The 19,893-nt window shown below is 36.9% G+C and overlaps 2 protein-coding genes across 2 annotated transcripts in view; both read left to right on the top strand.

Annotated features, from left to right (window-relative positions):
* The window catches only part of LOC149567643 (U-box domain-containing protein 15-like), a 92,525-nt gene extending 72,886 nt beyond the window's left edge, over window positions 1-19,639 (top strand). The window contains exon 3 of the mRNA XM_089820897.1: window positions 17,923-19,639. The gene's annotated coding sequence lies outside the window, so the exon portion shown is untranslated. The remainder of the gene's footprint in view (window positions 1-17,922) is intronic.
* Window positions 18,120-19,639, top strand: LOC149567644 (U-box domain-containing protein 44-like). Its single transcript, XM_089820898.1, has one exon. The coding sequence runs from the start codon at window positions 18,120-18,122 to the stop codon at window positions 19,428-19,430; it is 1,311 nt and encodes a 436-aa protein (XP_089677024.1). The 3' UTR covers window positions 19,431-19,639.
* Window positions 19,640-19,893: the final 254 nt, after the last annotated feature.

Here is a 19,893-nt window from a genome sequence, read left to right as displayed (position 1 = left end):
TTACGCCATGTCCGTGAGTGTATGACTTGTCAGTAGAACAAGTCGGAGCATACCTACCCAGCAGGATTATTGCAGCCATTACCTATATCGGAACAGAAGTGGATGGGGATCTCAATGGATTTCATTACAGGTCTTCCTAGGGTTCAGGGGAAAGATTGCATTTACGTTGTTGTGGATAGGCTAACAAAGTATGCCCACTTCTTTCCGATTGCGTTAGATTTTATAGCATCTCAGGTGGCTGAGTTATTCTTCAAAGAGGTGTTTAGACTTCATGGTCTTCCCAAGACCATTGTGAGTGATAGGGACAGCAGATTCATGAGTTCTTTCTGGCAGGAACTTTTTAGGCTAGCAGGTACTTTGTTGACACCTAGTACTAGTTACCACCCTCAAACTGATGGGCAGACATAAATAGTCAACAAGTGGGTTGAGGGATATTTGCCTAACTATGTGTCAGGACAGCAAAAAGCATGGGTGCGTTGGTTGCATCTGGGCGAGTATTTTTATAATACTACGCATCATATGTCCATTGGCATGATGCCTCTCAGAGCTCTCTATGGATATGAGGCATTATCTTTCACTGATTTGGCATTTAGTGACAGTAGAGTACCCTTGGCTCAAGATTGGTTACAGGAAAACTAGGATGTCATGAGATCTCTTAGGGAGAATTTACAGCAGGCCCAGAATCAACAAAAGATGTACGCTGACAGGCACAGGATTGAGAGAGCATTTGAGGTGGATGATATGGTCTTTCTGTGCTTACAACCATATCGGCAGAGCACCCTAAAAAGGGGGGGAGCTGAGAAGCTCAAACCACGTTTTTATGGTCCATACAGGATACTCAAGCGAGTGGGAGAGGTTGCATATGAGGTTGAGTTACCACTTGGCAGCAGAGTTCATAATGTATTTCATGTATCTTGCCTGAAAAAGGCCCTTGGACAACATATTACGGTTTCACCCGAGTTACCTCCTATGGATGAGGAAGGTAAATTGATTTTGGTCCCTGATGATATTCTTGAGGTGAGGGAACGACGGCTGAGAAGCCAGGTGATTTGAGAGTATTTGGTTCGATGGAGAGATCTTCCCATAGAGGATGCCACCTGGGAGGGTGAGAGCATTTTACAGCATCCAGCATTACAGTTGCTTGTGGGCAAGCATCTCCGAGAGGGGAGGACTGTCATGTCCCCACTCTAGCTCAGTCTAGCAAAGACATGTGAGTCAGCTTATTATGGGGTCTTGTAGGCTGACAGGGTTGGATAGAGACCCAGTATGGTTATTCAGTGTTGGGGACTTGGTGTTCTGGCGGTTATTAATCAGTTGGGAGATGTTCCTTGTTTTTAGGAGACAGTTCCTATATTTATGGGGTTCATTCCTACTTTTTAGGAGGTATGATCATGCACAGGGTTGGGTTTCCATGAGTTTACTATTTGGGTTCAGTTTCAGAGGGATAGAGCTTGTTTCCTAAAATTTAGGAGCATCCCTAGATTTTAGGGATGAGACTGCCAGTGGATCCTTGATTTCCGACTTCAGTCACAGACAGGTGACAAGATGATTTTATGGTTTGTGATGTCAGTTGGGCATTTTGTAGCTATTTGGGTTATATTTTTAATATTTCCTAAGTTAGCGTTTAATAATTAAATAAGGTTAAGTTAATAGCCATTTTGGAGTAATAAGGGGAATTTCGACCTCATCTGGATGCGTACCCCTTGGTGTGATAGCTCGTTGGAAAGGTCTTGAACTTTTCTAAATCTTTCTCTTTGGTCTCAGGGTGATTCAGTTAACGAATTTATGTCTATGGAGAAAAAGGGTCATTTTTAGTAACATTGCCACTTTAAAATAAGACTTAAATCACTTTTGTAACCCAATGCCTTTTGGAGTCACTTTAGGGTTCGATTTTCTTTGGAAGGGGTTATAAGGAGATGGAGGCGCCATTCCTCATTCATATTATGCATTTTAAACTTGTTTACAAATTTGCTCTGCTTGGGCAATTTTATTCTGGGACGCAAACCCCAGGGTATTTACTGGCTGGGACGTAACTCTCAGCAGTATTTGGTCTTGGAATTTTCAGTGGTATCAGCTATTATCAGGGAAGGAGGACACCATTTCAGCTTGGGTCTGTAGTATTGTTTAGCTGGGCACGATTATTGGTACATGGGATAGTGAGCCTTGCAGCAGTAGCCGCCATTTGCAGCACTTTGAAATATAGAGAGTCAGATAATCAGCAGCAGATGTTTGCATGTTCACAGTCCTTTTCCATCAGCCAGTTTGGCGTCATTGTTAGGAAAAATGTACTGGATCCTTTATTTGGCTCTATAATTCAAAGATCTGCCTGGTACGATTTGTATCAACTCTGACTTTACTGCATATTGTTATTTATTTTCAAACTCTTTTCTTGCCATTTGCTACTTCTCATTTCTATGTTGAATAATCATCAAAAACACAAAAACAAACAAACTCTTCTGCATTTCCATCTAGTTCTACAAGAAAACATTAATAAACAGGAAAAAACAAAATAAAATAAATCTACAGCAGAGATCCATCAGGGATCTTTCAAAAGGATATTAGTAACACCCCGTTTATGAAATCTCTCGACTTCTTGCTTACCTTGAGTTGATCCAAGGAACGGTGACAAGGGGGAGCCTTCCCTTAAGGTAGGAGAGACTTTGTCTCACACGCTGTGGCTGGTCATCCTATTTTGCAACTGGATTTTTACCCTAAACTATCAGTTGCAAAATATCCACCCAACAGAACTGACATCAATCATTTCTAAAGGCATTTGCTTCACTTCGGGACTGAACGGATAGCCGCTAAGAATAGTGGATTAAAGACGTACTAAGAGACCAGATAACCACTTCACTCGAACATTGTTGTGGCTGGATATTGGCATAGTGGGGTGCGTGGATGAAATTGATGGCAGAACGGAGCGAGAGTTATTCTAGACAGTTGTCTTTTGTGGAAAGGTTGTGTCTTTTACGAAAAGGTTGTGAATATGTGTCTCCATTGAATGACTAATAGCTTTGTTTTATTCACATGATGCTAAGCGTAAGTCTAATCATGCCTTTAATGCAAGAAATCTGGAGATGAAATGTTGAATACCAATTGATATGAAGTGTTGGTTTAAGGTATTTGTTGGCAGTGAATTAATTGGAGCCTTAGTTTGGGTTGGCATTATTCAAAGCCGCTAAATCAAAGCATGATTATTTGGGCATCACACCAACTATAGTTGGCTCTACCTATCACGATTGGCAGCTCGTTATCCTCTGGTCCAAGTTAAACAACTACCAAATCCTAGTGTAGTCTTCAAAATGGTATTGAGGTTGAGTGTTCGCTTGGCAAAACATAGATTCATTCACGGTGATTTCAATGAGTTTAATATAATGATAGACGATGATGAAAAGGTCACTATGATTGACTTTCCACAGATGGGTTTTGTTTCTCATCGCAATGCATAGATGTATTTTGATCATGATGAGGATTGCATATTTAAATTTTTTGAAGAGAGGTTCAATAATTTGCCCGATGTTGAATCTGGCATTGTTGAAAAATCGGACGCTGACTTGAGGATGAAAGAAGACCCTGCTTCAAAGTTGAGAGGAAAAATGTTGGATCTTTGGATAAGGCACTTGAAGCAAGTGGGTTTACATATCGGACCCAGGATGAATTAGAAAGATTTGTGTTTGACAAGGCACATAATGATGACTAGACAAGTTATGATAATGAGGATGCTTTGGAAGAAGAAAATTCTTGCCACAAATCTGAGTTTACTAGGGATATTATTGGTAGTATTGATAATCTTTCCGTAGATGATAATGGAGATAATCAGATTCTGGATGCATAGTTGCAAGGCTTGATACAAAGTATGACGATAGGAACTAGCATACAACGAAATAAATTTTTCAATGACTCAGAAAGGTATGAGGCTAAACAAGGTTTTCACACAACGAAGAAAGAACTCAGTATCAGAAAGATAGTTCCAAAAAATATAAGGGATGCTAGAAGACAACGGCTGGAACTAGCTGTAAATCAAGCTCTTAAATGGCTAGGAAATGAAGACCTTGATTTTAAAAATGTCAGCATAATATTAAAAGATCAACACTTCAGTAAATATGGAAAATTGGGAAGGTCGTCTTACAACTATCAAGGAGCAAGTACAGTTCGGTGGCTCACAACCTCAAGTATGGAGGAAATTCAGAATCGAATAGAACCTAATGCTCATGAGACATGCAACATAGAGAAAATGCGACACTCTAAGACAAAGCTAGAAAAGAGAGCAGCTTTCTTAAATTTGGAGAATATTTGGGATAAGAATGAAGATGCTTCATCAGTCATGTCAAGTGTTCAGCAAATCGAAAACCAGAAATGGTATTTCAAAATGGAGGTACTTGATATGTATGAGGAGTACAAAAACTCCCTCCGAAGATTAAAAAAGAATTAGCCTTTAGTGATTTCATGGATTTCCATGCAAAACTCCAAAATATGACTGATATGGCAAAACGAAAGTATTTGGAGTCGGCTCAGGATCTATTTGCAAACAAACAACACACAAGGGTGTACGAAGAAATTCCAATAGGCTAGAATTATCATTTGGATGATCTTGAAATAGAAAAGCAGACAACTACCAAAAATAAGCAACCTTCTTGCGATCACATAAAAGATGTTACATGAGGTTTAGGTTTCTTCATTGGTGACATGGAGGTGAGCTTTGCCAAGCAGAATAATTAAGTAGATTGCACACAAGGTAATAACAGTTTGGGACCTTGGCATCATGAACCATATATTCATAATACTCAGAATGTGAATTTAGAGGAACAACTTAGGATTACACTGCAAGACAATGAATAGTTTTAGCAAGGAGATATCGAACCACTTGCCTTACAGAATCAATTGAAGGTTAGTAAAGACATGGTCGTGGCATCCTTGGTGCAGTTTGACAGTACCCACGAGTTGGTTGAGGAGCTCTATAGGAAGATCCCAAGGGAAGGGGAAGATGACTGGCATGAGACCAATTTATAGAAGGTCAAAACAACCCTTGAATCTATGAAATCAGATTAGTTATATCTGCTATCTGACATGGATTATATTCTTAAGGTTACCAAGATTTATGTAGCACAATCAAATAGGGAAAAGGATGAGATTGAGGATCTCAACAAGATGCTTAAGTATGTTCAGGAGGCACTGAGTGAAACTCAATTATCTATACAGGGAGCAGAAAATCAAATCAAGCTCATGGAACACTCTAGGGAACATGAGAATAGAATGAGGCAGGAGTTCTTCCAGGAATTCATTGATGAACTTGAGAGCATTCAATAGATATATGACTTGGATAGCGGCTCCAAATAGTAGCAGAAAAATTTCAGAACATTTTCATCTTGTTGACAACCCGTTGTTTGAAGATGTTGCTGATTGGACGTCTGACAATCCTCATTTTGTGTTAAATGAGGGATCATCTATTGTTTTCCATGAAGAGGAAGTGTTTGATTTCATAAATTGGAATCCTGGCTTAGATGTTAACAGTGAATCCAATTCTCAACATGGGAATGATGAATCAACTTCTGTTGCTTATCATTTGATTAGCCCCAACATATTTTCCGATTTCACCCCATTTAGGAGTTGGTGAATTTTCTTCATCAGCCTCTAAACAGTTTTCAATGGAGTATTTATGTGAGGTTTATGGGTAGATTCTCAACATTCTTCATATTCATAGCTCCTATGCATTGGAAAATTCTCCAAGTTTATACAGACAGTATGAATTCTGATGTCCATGAGATGGTGGTTTTAGCTTTTGAGCAGCTCATTTCTCACATCATCCAAGTCAGGTCTTCACATTCTACTGGATTATACATGTACCCTGGATATATTTCTATATCATCATAGCATCAAGGCAGCATAATAGAGTTTGGGATCCAGGTGTTGGCAGGTTGTATTTATGGTTGGACAAGGATTTTATTGTGGTCCTATTCAGTTTGAGGCTGATTATAGTAATGATTAGTGTTGATCGGTTTAGAGACGCAGCGTTTCTTCAAAGAGTAATATGGGATCCAAGAATTCGGTTGACAGGTGTTTTGCAGAATGGTGTTGTGCTTCACAGTTTGGCTAGGTTTGTTGTTAGTTTGGGCTACTGGATTATCTACAGATTTATATGGGATCTTGGTACATATTGCTCGAGGGCAAGCAATCTCAAGGAGGGGAGGTTTGTAATGTCCCTTCTTTGGGGACATTAGAATTATTAAGAAGGAATGAATTTACAATATTAAATTTGACTATGTAAGCTAGAGATTTATTATTAAGGGTCAAATTAATATTCCATGTGGTCACAAGAGGACAAGGAGGAATAAGACGATTTATCAAAGAGAAGTTGAAGAGTCACAAGGAATAGGACGAAGGCCAGAGGGGAGTTGAAAAGTCTCTGTTTGTGTATTAAAAGGGGAGAAAGACTCATGCTTGATTTTATTATTCAGTTTAGTTTCCTCTCTTGTATGAGTCTTAGAAAGCTTCAGCTTTCAGCTAGTTGGAGGACGTAGCCCCTCATGCTAGCAGACAGTGGATGCAAACCCATTGTCCCGGGAAACATCATTTCAGGTGTTTCAGCAGCGCTTACAGGTTCTTATTCTAGTATTCCAATTTGATTGTTAATCTGTATTTAGGATTGGATTCGTAGTGTTGGTTACTGTATTGTTGTTGTATACTACAATAATGTAATTTAGGGAGTATAAGAGTTGCTGGTTTTACCTTATTAGTTTGTAATTCATGGTTTTATGTTCGACTTCTTGGATGCTATTGTGAAATAACAGGTTATATTCATTTGAAGAATCTTCTAGTCTTATTATAGCATTGTATTCCATTTTTGCTTACATCCGAGTCTGAATGTTGTATTTGAGAAAAGTGATTTAATTGGAATTTCTACTAGTTTTTCGAATGTGCTGGAAATTATCTGCAAGGTTTTATTTCTGAGGGTATTGTTGAAGGGAAAAATCAGCAAATATCTTGTTTGGGATATTATGTGGATCTAAGTGTTTTGTCCAGGATTAGGTGCACCCGCCTTGGCCTTGTAGAGCCAGAAGTGCAGGGGATTTGGATTGTATTGATCAATCCCATCAAGTTGGCCATAACCGGTTGGATATCCCAGCATCGAGCAGGCAAGGCTCTAGGATTCCAATCTGTGGTTTTGGGAACCAACAATACCTCTTCATAAAAGAAACTAATCTTATATCATTAAACTAAATCCTCAAAATTCCTATAAACCATCGGTTCTTTATGATAAACTCACTTGGATTAGGATAATGTAACTCTAGATTATTTTTTATGATGTTTGGAGTTTGAGAAAAGCATACAACAATTTAATCGACCAATAAACAATATCAAATTTCTTTATTTGCTTTCGATTTGAATTGTATGTATGGTACCACACCATAACTCCATTTGCAAGAGCCTTCTTTCCTCTCAGAATTGTAACCCTTGTCACCGTGTGTGATGAAGAATTATTTTTGGCAATGTAACCACTATCCTCATGCTCTTTTACTCGCATAAACTCCTCCTTTGCTTCGTTTCTCACCTGAACTCATCATAAAATGCTCTTGGCGGCACATATCATTTGAATAGTTTGCTCAAGATGTGATGCTTCAAATCTTCATAATTGCCTTTTGCTCCTTCAAACACATATTCACCATGTCTAGCATATCAAGGATCAATGCGTGTGTGCAGATAAACTCCATCATTCCACTCCTCCTTGAACAAGTATGAAATAACGTTAGATGCGAATTTATGAAATATAAATTCCATGTTTAGGTGAATATCCATCATCGCTATTAAGATTGAAGAATAAAAAACAGCAAGGGAACTATTGAAATCATTAGATAAGGCATTGAGTTTGGGTCTTAAAAATATGGATGGTCTTCGGGCAATTCCGCACATGCCTCTGCCGCGCATCTCACATGCCAAGGATATGGAATGACTCAGGAGTCACATATATCCTCTCCACAAATATCGCACTTGAAATCTAGAAGTCACTTCCTTATTTGTGAAATAAGTTTGGCACAATTGCTGTATATCATTTTTGATAGTAATCCTCTATTGCCCTTGAACTATCATCAAATATCTCTCAGCATTGAAAACGATCTTTTTTTGCTTTATCTCTTCTTCCGAGATTAATTTGCTCCTGCTGCCGGCATTAATCATGTACAATTTGGATCAGATTAATCCATACATATCTCTATACTATTGTAGATTATCCTTTGTTTCTAATCCTCAAACTTTTATACTGTTGCAAAGGATGAGTCACAGTAGTCGCTTAGTTATGCCACACGATGGAAGATGTGTCCCACATAGTGTGTGATTGCCACAGTTGCAGGTAGGTTGGACTTCTAACATCCTCATGGTGTACTGCTGCAGAAAATACTACTGAATGATCACGTCAATAATAACAAACTTTTAATATAACACCACCTTTGGCAGGCTGACAGTGCACAACTTTTACTTAATCTCTGCAACTGATGTTGTACCAAATCTTTGTCAACTCATAGTGAATTCAGGATCATTTAGTAAATAAGGTGACATGCTAAAGATTGAATGTCATATACTTTCATTGTTCTGATCATCGTTAACCTTAATTGGATTGCTGATACTGAATGCACCATATTGCAATAGCTTTATCTTTCCCACTTTTATTCCGCTACATATTTTGTATGATAACTCCATCTGTGCCATGTCATGCATTCTAACTTCATATTTGACCACTTCCTCTTTTGTATACCTGATGGTCTGACTGACTCATAAATATCATATATATGAATTGTGTGGATTATACACTTGAATGATTTGCGGTCAGCAGGTAATATAATGACCATTATTTCTGGATATGGAGTTTGACTTGGTCTATCAAGATCTTTGCCTCTATACAAATGCTTTACTATTTGCTGCAGATTATTAACAGGCCTGAACAATGACAAATTGAACTTAGTGGTTTTTGCTTTTCTCTTATCTATGCCTTCTCTTTATCTGCTATATCTTGGCAGAAACCTGGGCACCACAATCTGCCTACTCCAGATAGAGGCAACCTTCAAACATTCTCTTGAGGCTGGTATATCAACTCTGGTGATAAGGGTTTTCTCAGTTTCTGATCTTCCTCGTCTATGATAATCTTGACCAAAGATAACAATTAATACTCAGTTTTAATATAGCACTATGTGAGGAAGCTCTCTTTAAACGGATCATGGCTGATTGTTCACATTCTACTTCTTAACAACCCTGGTATTCATAAACGAGCATAAGATAGTTTTTCCCAGTGGATGCCACATTTCAAATTGTTTTGTGATATCCTTCTTGTAACCTAGGCTCCAATGCTACCTTTCCAGTTTTGCTAACTCTTCATAGTATAAAATGGAGACTAAAATTAAGGCTCCATTAGTGGCTCTTTCTGGGGAAATATGTTCCTTGGGAGCATAGTGAGAATTCCAGCTGTCTTTGGAGGAGCAGACCGAATATCCATGCTTAAGATGGTGCACGGTGAAATTGGGTGGCCCCCAGCCCCCCAAAAATGAACTTTGCTTCTTCCTTTGTCAAACACTCAATTTTGATCTCGTAATATCTCATTGCTTCTGATCATGGTATTATATCCTTGCTTTACCTGATTAGATGTTCTAGCAAAATTCAGACCACTGCATAATCTGTCATCTTCCTTCATCACTTGTCTCGGATTAGAATTTATCTTTGTCTTATCAACAAGATAATTAGAAAAGAAATAAATTTCATAATCAACTAATTCAACTATATGATTTCTTGCTTCACTCATTTGATTAATATATATTGGAGACAAATCTTCAAAAGGAATATGACAAAATCTTAAAAGCATTTCCTTAAGCATATTATTAACAAGTGTCATCACAGAGATTTCAAGGATACTTACCTTGGTATTTTGCTCATACTTCTTACTTGTATCACATGCATCACTTTTATGAGCAATAGTTATTGATTGTGCTTCCTCAATGCAATCTTTGGTATTTGACTTTTGTTTTGCTGTTGAGAAGTAATAAGTGTGTTGTGATCTTTGTGGAATGGAAGGTTCATATGTATGTAATCAATCATACTTGCATCAGAATGAGTCACCCTTGTCTGATTTTCCTTTTGCACACAATCTACCCCACATTCTGAATGATTCTCCTCACAAGAAAATTTTGAATATAACCTGGATTCAAGCACTAACTTCCAACATGTCCTCCTTATTATGTACATTTGATTCCATCTCATCTTCACATTTTAAATGCAAATATTGATCATAAGATGGATTGGAAAATGGCTCTTCCTTTGAATATATTTCTCCACTTATGCTATGATTTTCATTATTTTCAGAATCATCCTTAGAAATGTTATCATAGTGCTGATATATTTGCTATAAAAAATCTTCTTCAAACAATGGACTCAAGAATATAGAGTGCTTGGGAATATTTCCATGAGATGCTTCATCCGACATTTTATCATGCTGTTCTACTTCACTTTCACAAAATATCATGTCTGGATTCTCCATTGTTTCACTGCATAGGGTGTCTGAAATAATTTGAAAGTCCTTGGATGCATTTTCTTTCTTTTCATATATGTTCACATTGTTTTCAAAATCTCCTACTATTCCATCATATACAGGATCTGAAAACTCTTTGAAATTGTATCTAAATAGATCTCTTTCCATACTTGACCATAATGCACATCTTCAACAAATATGTCAACCTCCTGAGAGTTGTATACTCCTTTTGGTTCATTGGTTTCCTCCTCATGAAATATATATGAGATTTGACAAGATGAATGAATTTTCCTCTTTAGTGAATCTATCATAGGGCACATTTATTGTCTTATTAGTTTTCTTTTCTTAGTGTACTGGAAGAAAAATTTGACCACCCTTTTCAACATACTTTTGATATTCCATAGCTAACAATGTCAAAATCTCATCCACACTGAGAAAATCCTCTTCATCATTTCCATTTTCTTCACAATCTGATTCCTTACCGGTCTCATCATGATCGGATTCTTCTTCGATTTCTTCTACATTTGAATCTGAAACATCATTATGTTCTTGTATTACTTTGGTATCCTTTTCTTCATCTTTAATAGCTTCATCCCATATCTGAAGAAGAAGCTTTACATCAGGGTCCTTTGGCAAGATTCTCAACTTGACAATTTTGTTTAGAAATTCCTTGAGGCTTGAGGTTTGATGGAATCTCATGGTAAGCATTTAGCATCCTCAAAAACAAATGTGCTGAAGTCTCACCCCCATATCTTTCCAAATTGAAAAAAGGAATCAAGTGGAGACATGTCAGAATCCTCTTCCATTCTGCAATTCTGATCTTCATATAACATTCATAACACATCTCTTCTTCATGGCCCGCATCATGAAATACAGCAAGGAACCACTTCTTCAATTCCCTCCATGATGAAATACTTTGTGGCAGCAATAGGTCAAAGGAATCAGATGTGATGTGGCCCTCAATGTACTATTTATTAGAACACTCTACCAAGCTTATTTCAAATAATTAGTTCTTGAATTTGTAACTAAGCTTTAACCAATTTTCATTTAATATTGAGGTTTAGTTGGTAATTACTTCTTATAGAAACACAAGGATAAATAAAATTGTTAAGAAATACTATATTCTCGAGAGGCAACCCCAACTATATAATAACTTAACAGGTTTATTTATAAGCAAAGGAGGCCTACAAAGTGTTTGGCCAAATGTCTGTCCCGGAGATTTGTTTATCAAACTCCAATAACATTCTACCTCAATATTATTTATAAGGTTTCAATTAAGTCCAGATGCCCATTTTCCAAAGGATCACAATCTGATAAACAGTTTGAACGATATTGTTGCCTCATGAAATTCAAAAATTCCAGTTGAAATTAAGTGAAAATTCCTATTAATTTTTACATCATTGAATAAGTGAAAATAGGTGGGAACCCATCTGGTCTTGGGGCCTTATAGAATTTCATCAAAAACATCACCCTCCTTACTTCTTCCTTCATAACTAGAACTTATTGCTACATAAGAAACCATAAAGCATCTCCGCTCTTTGCTGAGATGGTTCCACTGCCTTATTGGTAGCATAACGTGAATATAGTTTGATCATTTCAAGGAAACAGTCCTGTGCGTGCCCTGAAGTTGTGAAGTCAGTGAGGCTCACCTCTTTGAGTTATTTTGTCAAATATTCACAGCACATGCTCATGTATGTTTAGTAGCTGCAATTTCTAAGCAAACAACATGGTTTTAGTTGGGTAGGATTCACTCTATTCACGTTTGTGAAACCTAAATGAAACAAAACAAACTAACTAACTATTTATAATCCATGGAATACATATTAGCAACCCATTCCAAAAACATACATCTAAAAAATAAATTCCAGTTTGAATCCTTGTGGAAAGAACAACACTATAAGATACAAAGATTTAGTCAAGCTAATTCTAAGTAAATTACCAGATACCCAGTCTGTGACAGAAACAGATCAAAATTTTCATACAGTAACCAGAGAAAGATCAAACTTCCGGCACCCACAACCAATGTAAAATAAAATGTTGGGAAGGCTGTAATACAAGGTGGATGTCATATAATTGATGCTTCCATCATGAGAATTATGAAGAAAAGAACAATAATTACCTCATACGGAGTTACTGATGGAATGTTTGAGCAGGTTAAAGAATGGATCAAGCTAGATGAAAAGAAAATAAAAATGAGAATTGCAAATCTGGTAAACAAAGAATATAATATATACAGAGAGAGAGATCCACAAAATCCTTGTGTGTACATATTCTTGTCATTACATTGGTTCAGAGAAGAGGCCAGTCAGATGATGTTTCTGGGTTTGATAGTTCACAATCAGTAGTATCAGTCAGAAACATGTGCCAATCAGCAAATTTTTATTCTTTTCATTTATCTGATGTTCAACATAACTATTGATAACAGCTTATTGCATTATAACTCGTGATTTGAAGTTTGTAAACTGGGAAAGAACTCCTATTCACAATTAATGCTTCTAACAATGCAAGTTGTCTGATTTCAATTCGTACTGGATTAAAGATTAGAAAATCAGCAATAAATCAGGATATGGGTACATAGTCATAGTCAGGCCCATAGCTGAAAATACTATTTATTATGATTTATTATTTATGTTGAATTTCAATTTTGCTAGAGAAGAATAGAAGTTGGACATGACGAGTCTTGAATTGCAGGTCTTATCATTATCTGGGAGTCTCCCTCTATTATATGTTTTCTAGATTCTTTGTTATTCCTAATTCAGAGATCTCGTGCTTTTGCTTCATTATTCATAACGACAGTAAGCTCCAGAAAATTATTCTTTATAAATTTAGGTGTAGCATAGATAGAAACAATGAAACAAAAGGCTTATCCATCTCTTATCAATCCACCTCTATAGGGATACTAGGAGTACGGATAGAGACAAGAAAATAAAAGACTTATCCATCTCCTATCAATCTATCAACATAATTTTTTCCGTAAAGACTTCAGAAATGTAAAGAACCCTCTTCCAACTAATTCCTTCTTCCCTCCATAGAAATCAAAGTCAGAGCGGAGACTAACTCTTGACAGCAAGAGTAAAAGAGTAGTAAAGGCATCACAAAGAGAATCAACTGTAGATATGGAGTCTAGATCTCAGACCTTCCCAATGCTTGAAGAAGAAAAAGGAAGCCAAAGAGTATCCTCCATCAAAGGGTCATCATTAGCAACAAGGTTTAAAACCCTGAACTCCAACCTTCAGCAAAATCAGGTCAAAAACACCCACATGGGTACCTATAGATCTAGATTTTATTATCTCTGATTTTTTCATTTGAAACTGATGCAGGTTGCGTATGTTGTTTACTATAAGTTTTGTACTACTATAATTTCAGTCACGGGTACCCCTGCAAGAAAATTGAGTCTTCAATCCCCATTTAGTGGTGTTGAGTCTTCCAGTACTCAATGGTTGAGGAAGAACAACAACGTGAAGATGATATGAGGTTGTTTTTTCTTACTCATTATGCAAAAAATCATAACCCCAATGCTGCTACTGTAAAATCTCCAAATGGGTCTCAACGTTGTTTAATTGGTGTGAAATAATAATATTTGAAGTCTCAGATTGATGTCAAAAGTCATCTGATATGCAGAGAACATTCTCTGATGAGTTTCATAAATTAGTTGATGCAAGTCAAGAAGATGTGAGGTTAATTACCCTGTGTATAAAAATGTCTTCATATATCTTAATTGCTCTTCTAAATGCAGGATATATTCTTTGCTATATATTCTCTCTTGTTTAGACACAGATCTGCTATTGAAACTATTGACTTGACTATATCTCCTATGCATGGAAAGGGAAAAGCCATCAATGGATTGTGACCTACTTGTGACCCTACTTTGGTCCACACTAAATAGTGTACCCGTCTTGAATGGGACATTGAAGAAGGGGCTGGGCGGATGGTAGTGCTATCAAGCAGCACATTGTCTTTTTTCCAGAAACCTCCTTTTCTTTCTCCACTGCACGAAGATATCTCAAATATAATTTCTCCCAGTTATTTAATGGCGAAGGGAAAGCGTTCACGGCGGTCATTATGTGCTTACCGTTGGTGGAACAAATCCTCATGCCACAAAGCATCTTTGTGGCTTCTCTCACGGCACGTTGGGCATACCTCTATAAGCAGCACTGTGGCTGGGCAACCTTAGATGCAGCTCGCTGTCCATTTCCACCAGATGGGTATTGTTAATCAGCTGCAATTCATTTAATCTCTTCCCTCAAATATTTTCGACTAGAACATAACATTTGTTGTCCAAAAATCTCCTCAGGGTGAACAGTTTGCTGGCCTGAACAGGTCACTTCCTGTCAAAGAATCCCATGGGAAGTAACCTATCGGTTAATTAAATATTTGACCAAAAGGAAATATGGTGAAAAGGTTGCAACCTATTCATCATCCCTTAGAGTGCTTAAATATATGCAATTATGAAGTAGTACATATAGTTAACATGCAGTAAATACATTTGTATGCGTTAAAGGGAAGATGACATTAGAAATATACAAATGCTTATATATGTATGAGATCCACAATTTTGATATGTTTGTTATGTATACAGACATTTTTGGGGATTTTAAATCTAAAGGGTTTTCTCTAAGTTATGGGTTTTGATATGACCATAGAATTCAATGTCTCTCACACCTTGACAAATCATCTTAAGACTTGTGTAGGATGCAAATTGAGTTTAAAACCCTAACATTGTGAAAAAAATTGTATGCCTCATCAACAATTAAAATTTAAAAAAAAATTTAAAAAATTAAAAGTGGTAAAATTACCATTTACTCCTGCTTGGAGAAGGTCTTGAAAGTGCCTTTTGATATATGACGATTAGTCACAAACATTTGTGTCTCCTCACCCTCCATGTAGATATGTTTGACTTACCCAGTTTGTGTCTGCTAATCTTTTGCAATATCAAATTGAGTGGACAACACATGGTGTTCAAAAAATGTGACCATATGTACCCTCCATTGTAGACCCAACTGCTCAAGATTTTTTACTATTGTCTGTTATGACTTAGATGACATTTTATAGGACCCACCATTTCAATGTATTCTTTGAGGATTTCACCCCCCACAATCCACTACCTTCAAAACCATTACCACTTTAAGAAACAATGATTAATGATCTACTTTTGCAAACTTTCCATCTATCAAAAATGATGGAAACACCTATTTCAGCCATGAATTCTTGATTGCTCTCAATGATGCCTTTATTGAAGCTTTCTCCTTTGTAGATAAGGTGTTTTGCACATTTTCATACCTAAGAATAGCATATTGAAATTGGCCATCATCATATCCCACCAATATGATCTAATGAGCTTGAAAGGATGCCTGGTGCTATAGATGCAACAAGCAATGTGTTTGAGTTGTAATCTCCCTCTTCATTTTAAAAGGCCTTCCAATGGTCCTCTTTTATGCAAAACCAAAACATCCTCAGCTTTAGAAGATGGTGACATTGGCATAAAAGAATGTGGAATAACTGGTTGTAATAATCCACAAGGAGGTTTTTGCAAGCTTTTCTTCTCAAGAGGACGTGGAAGAATTTCTTATTTAATTATTTTGTGTCATAATGATCTTGTCTTGTAATAAGTCAATATTTCATGCTCTGGCAACCCTATTTTGTCAGCCTTAGGACAAACTCTTTATCTTTGTATAGTAGTAGTGCACAAATGAGTGTTCATTCGATAATTCGAGCTCTTGTGCTCTTCTGCACTTTGGCAACAATGCCAAAGATACCCCCAGCATTAGGAAATTGTTCAATCATTGTCATATGTTGCATAAGAGGTGATAGTGCATCAAATTTCAAATGAACTCTACATTTGGAGCACCTGAATTAAAATTGCCAGCCTTTCTATATAAATGTAAAACAAAAATACCTTACAAATTTAAAAAAATCAGCATTACAAACCCTTATTTGCATAAAAAGCTCAAAAATGCATTCAAGACTGTAAAGTTTTTTTAAGACATTTTATTTAATTTAAAAAAAAAAACTTCAAAAAAAAATAATTCAAAAATTGAAATACCTTTGTTTATTCAATACAACTTTTGCGGCCCAAAAAATCTTGTCAAAAGCAAATTTTTTTCATTGGCTTTGGAAAGAGGGCATAACAAAAGTTTCACCTCATTTGAAATACCTTTGGTTATTCGATACAACTTTTGGGGCCCAAAAAATCTCATCAAAAGCAATTTTTTAAAATTAGCTTTGGAAAGAGGGCATAACAAAAGTTTCACCTCATTTGATAAACACAACAGACTAAAACTACGTTCTTTTCCTCCTTACTACCATTGCTGGCTTATGACTGTTCATTTATTTAATTAAAGATGAGGGCTCTAGGAGAGTTAAACCTGAACTAGCAGGGGAGAAGTGTGCATGGGTTTTCCTAGTTGCCCGGGGGAGAGCATAAGCACCCCAATGTGAAGGAACCAAAGGGGTTACCTTGAGCTTGAGGCTGTACCCTAACCAAACTGGGATTCCAATTCAGATCCATTTGGGGACAATACACTAAAATGATGGACCTGAGAAAATAGGTTTTCCTTTTGTACATATTGTGTATTGTGTTTTCTCTATGCTTTTTACAATTTTCATTTTAGTTATTCAGTGTAATGATTTGTTGCCTATTGATCCTATTTCCTATAGTTTCCTTTTCTTCCTTTCTTTTTCCAATTTAGCGCGTAAAGTGCTTATTTCTTGAACTTTGTAGACATTTTGTTTCGTGTTTTCCCTTACCTTATGGATATCTCTGTTTATACTTGTTTAGGCACATCTATATCCGTTGACACTAAAAGCTCCTTGTACTTGAATCTTGACAGAGTATCATTTACAGCTGTAGGTTTGCTTCTTCAAGGTCTAATTCAATCAATTTGCTATGAATTTTTCCCACGGTTGGCAATGCAAATAGCAAAGGTTGTATTCATTACGTAGCAGATATCCATTTCATTTAGTGGCTTTATATGCATGAAAAGAAAAATGTACTTGTTCAGCAGGTCATTTAGACAGAAATCTGCCATAATAAAGCAACTTATGGCTTGTGAATGCTAAACAATCTATTCCTTACATCACAGATATCTAATTCATTTAGTGGCCTTATAGCATATGCATTAAAAGAATGATAGATTTCCTTGTTCAGTAGGTATTTAGACATAAATTTGACCCAACGAAGCTACTTATGGCTTGTGAAAGTTAGATGATATATTGATTTTCTTCTATTAATGTTATCTATTGCATGCTGAAAATGGCGTTCAATATCTACTTATCTATCATTCATCTATATGTGTGTATACTGTATACTTACCCAGATGTGCAACTTTTTTTCTAATTTTTTTGTGCTAAATAATGAAATTGCAGTATAGGTATTTTATTGTTGCTTTTTGTTCTTGATGCTTCTTCATTTCTAGGTTCGGATATGACCAAGATTCTCATGGCAAGTGCACTGGCAAGAATGGAGCTGACAGATCAAAGTAAAGCTGCCTTGGGGCATGATGGGGCAATATCCCCTTTGGTGAAAATGTATATGTCAGGGAAACTTGAAGCAAAATTAGCTGCATAGAGGGCTTTGCAGAATTTATCTACTCTTTCCCAAAACACAGAATATATGATCAATGCTGGAATCATACCTCCCCTTCTCCAGCTTTTGTTTTCTGTTACCTCAGTTCTGATGAGTTTGAAAGAGCCAGCAGCAGCAATACTCGCAAATTTAGCTGTTGCCAACAGTAGTACTAGTCATGGATGGAAATGTGACTTATCAGATGGGGTGCTGGAAAATGATGACATAATTTGTCAGTTACTCTCACTTTTGAATCTTGTTGGGCCTGTTATTCAGGGTTGCCTACTTCAAGCTCTAAATGGTATGGCATGCCCACCAACGGCTTCTCAGGTTAGATTTAAAATGAGAGAAAGTGGTGCAGCACAGCTCCTCTTACCATTTTTTCATGCTAAAGACAAAGAACTTCGAATAAGTGCTTTAGAGTTACTTTACTCCCTGTCTCTAGATGGATCAGGAAGAGAACTAGCAGATCAGCTTGGAAAAACATACATTGTTTCTTTGGTGAAACTTCTTTCAGTATCACTAAGAGAGGATGAAAAGGCTGCTGTTTTGGGTATTGTCAGCAATTTCCTGGTAAATGATTGTATAGTTACAGAAATTCTTTTACAAGCCGATGCTCTGCAAGTAATAATTAGTTTACTTCACATAAATAACACTGGAACTGCTGTTCAGTCTGCACGGAATCATTTGGTAGAGAATGCTGCAGGAGCCTTGATTCGCTTTACAATTCCTTCAGATAAAAGACTACAACATCTAACTGTGGAGCATCATGCAATCCCATTACTTGTGCAATTACTTAATTGTGGGCCTTCAATTGCCAAGTCCAGAGCATCAACCTCACTGGCACAACTTTCTCAAAATTCACTATCATTGACTACACCAGTGTCCAAAAAACATAGTTGGTTCTGTATTTCTCCATCTTCAAATTTGACTTGTGAAGTCCATGGTGGTGGTTGTTCGGTGAAAACTTCATTTTGTCTGGTTGAGGCTGGAGCGCTTGTTCCACTACTACAGGTGTTGGACGATAAAGATAGACAAGCAGATGAAGCAGAACTGGATGCCTTGCCCACTTTGCTTAGTGATGAGATTTGGGAAAAGGGTGTCAATGCTATTGCAGGGGCATATGGTGTTAGACCTATTTTAAGGCTGCTTACTGTTGGAAGTACAGCAGCTCAAGAGAAAGCTGTATGGATCCTAGAAAAAAAATTCAGAAACGAAAGCTACAGATTAGAATATGGGAATCAAGCCCAAATGCCACTCATTGATCTCGCCCAGAAAGGAACTCCTGCAACAAGGTCTCTTGCAGCCAAAATCTTGGCATATTTCCAACTTCTTCAAAGCCAGTCAAGCTATTTCTGATCTTCCTTCAGCTTGAAGGACTTTTCAAACAAAATGGGCTGTTTCTCAATGGTGAACCCTAAAGTTATCCTGCTAGTCATTTCTACTTTTAAGATTCTTGTACCCTATTGGCCCTCACTCTAAAGAAATACTCTTTATATACATAAACTGCTTGTAATATTATTTAAACCATAATTTATCTTGGTATGACCAAATTATTATTGATTTTATGACTGAATGGTAATTGGTCAGTTGATGACTGGTCATCATAATGAATTTTTTTTATTGTGTTAGTACAGGTTTCAGCATGTGATACAAATCATTTAAAAACCTTGAAGTGCTGTGCAAGAATTTATCTATAAAAGTGGATTACAAATAAATTTTTAAACAAGTGAGAAGCAAATAGATGCACAGGGACATATTTTACCACCCACCTAAACTTGGATTTTTGGGTTGTGTAGTCAGGTGGGTGGGTGCTTGGAGA

Source organism: Cupressus sempervirens, chromosome 3 (assembly GCF_028749045.1).
Source record: "Cupressus sempervirens isolate cs-2001-9-10 chromosome 3, ASM2874904v1, whole genome shotgun sequence".
In the NCBI taxonomy this organism is placed as follows: domain Eukaryota; kingdom Viridiplantae; phylum Streptophyta; class Pinopsida; order Cupressales; family Cupressaceae; genus Cupressus; species Cupressus sempervirens.
This window is presented reverse-complemented; position numbering and strand designations above follow the sequence as displayed.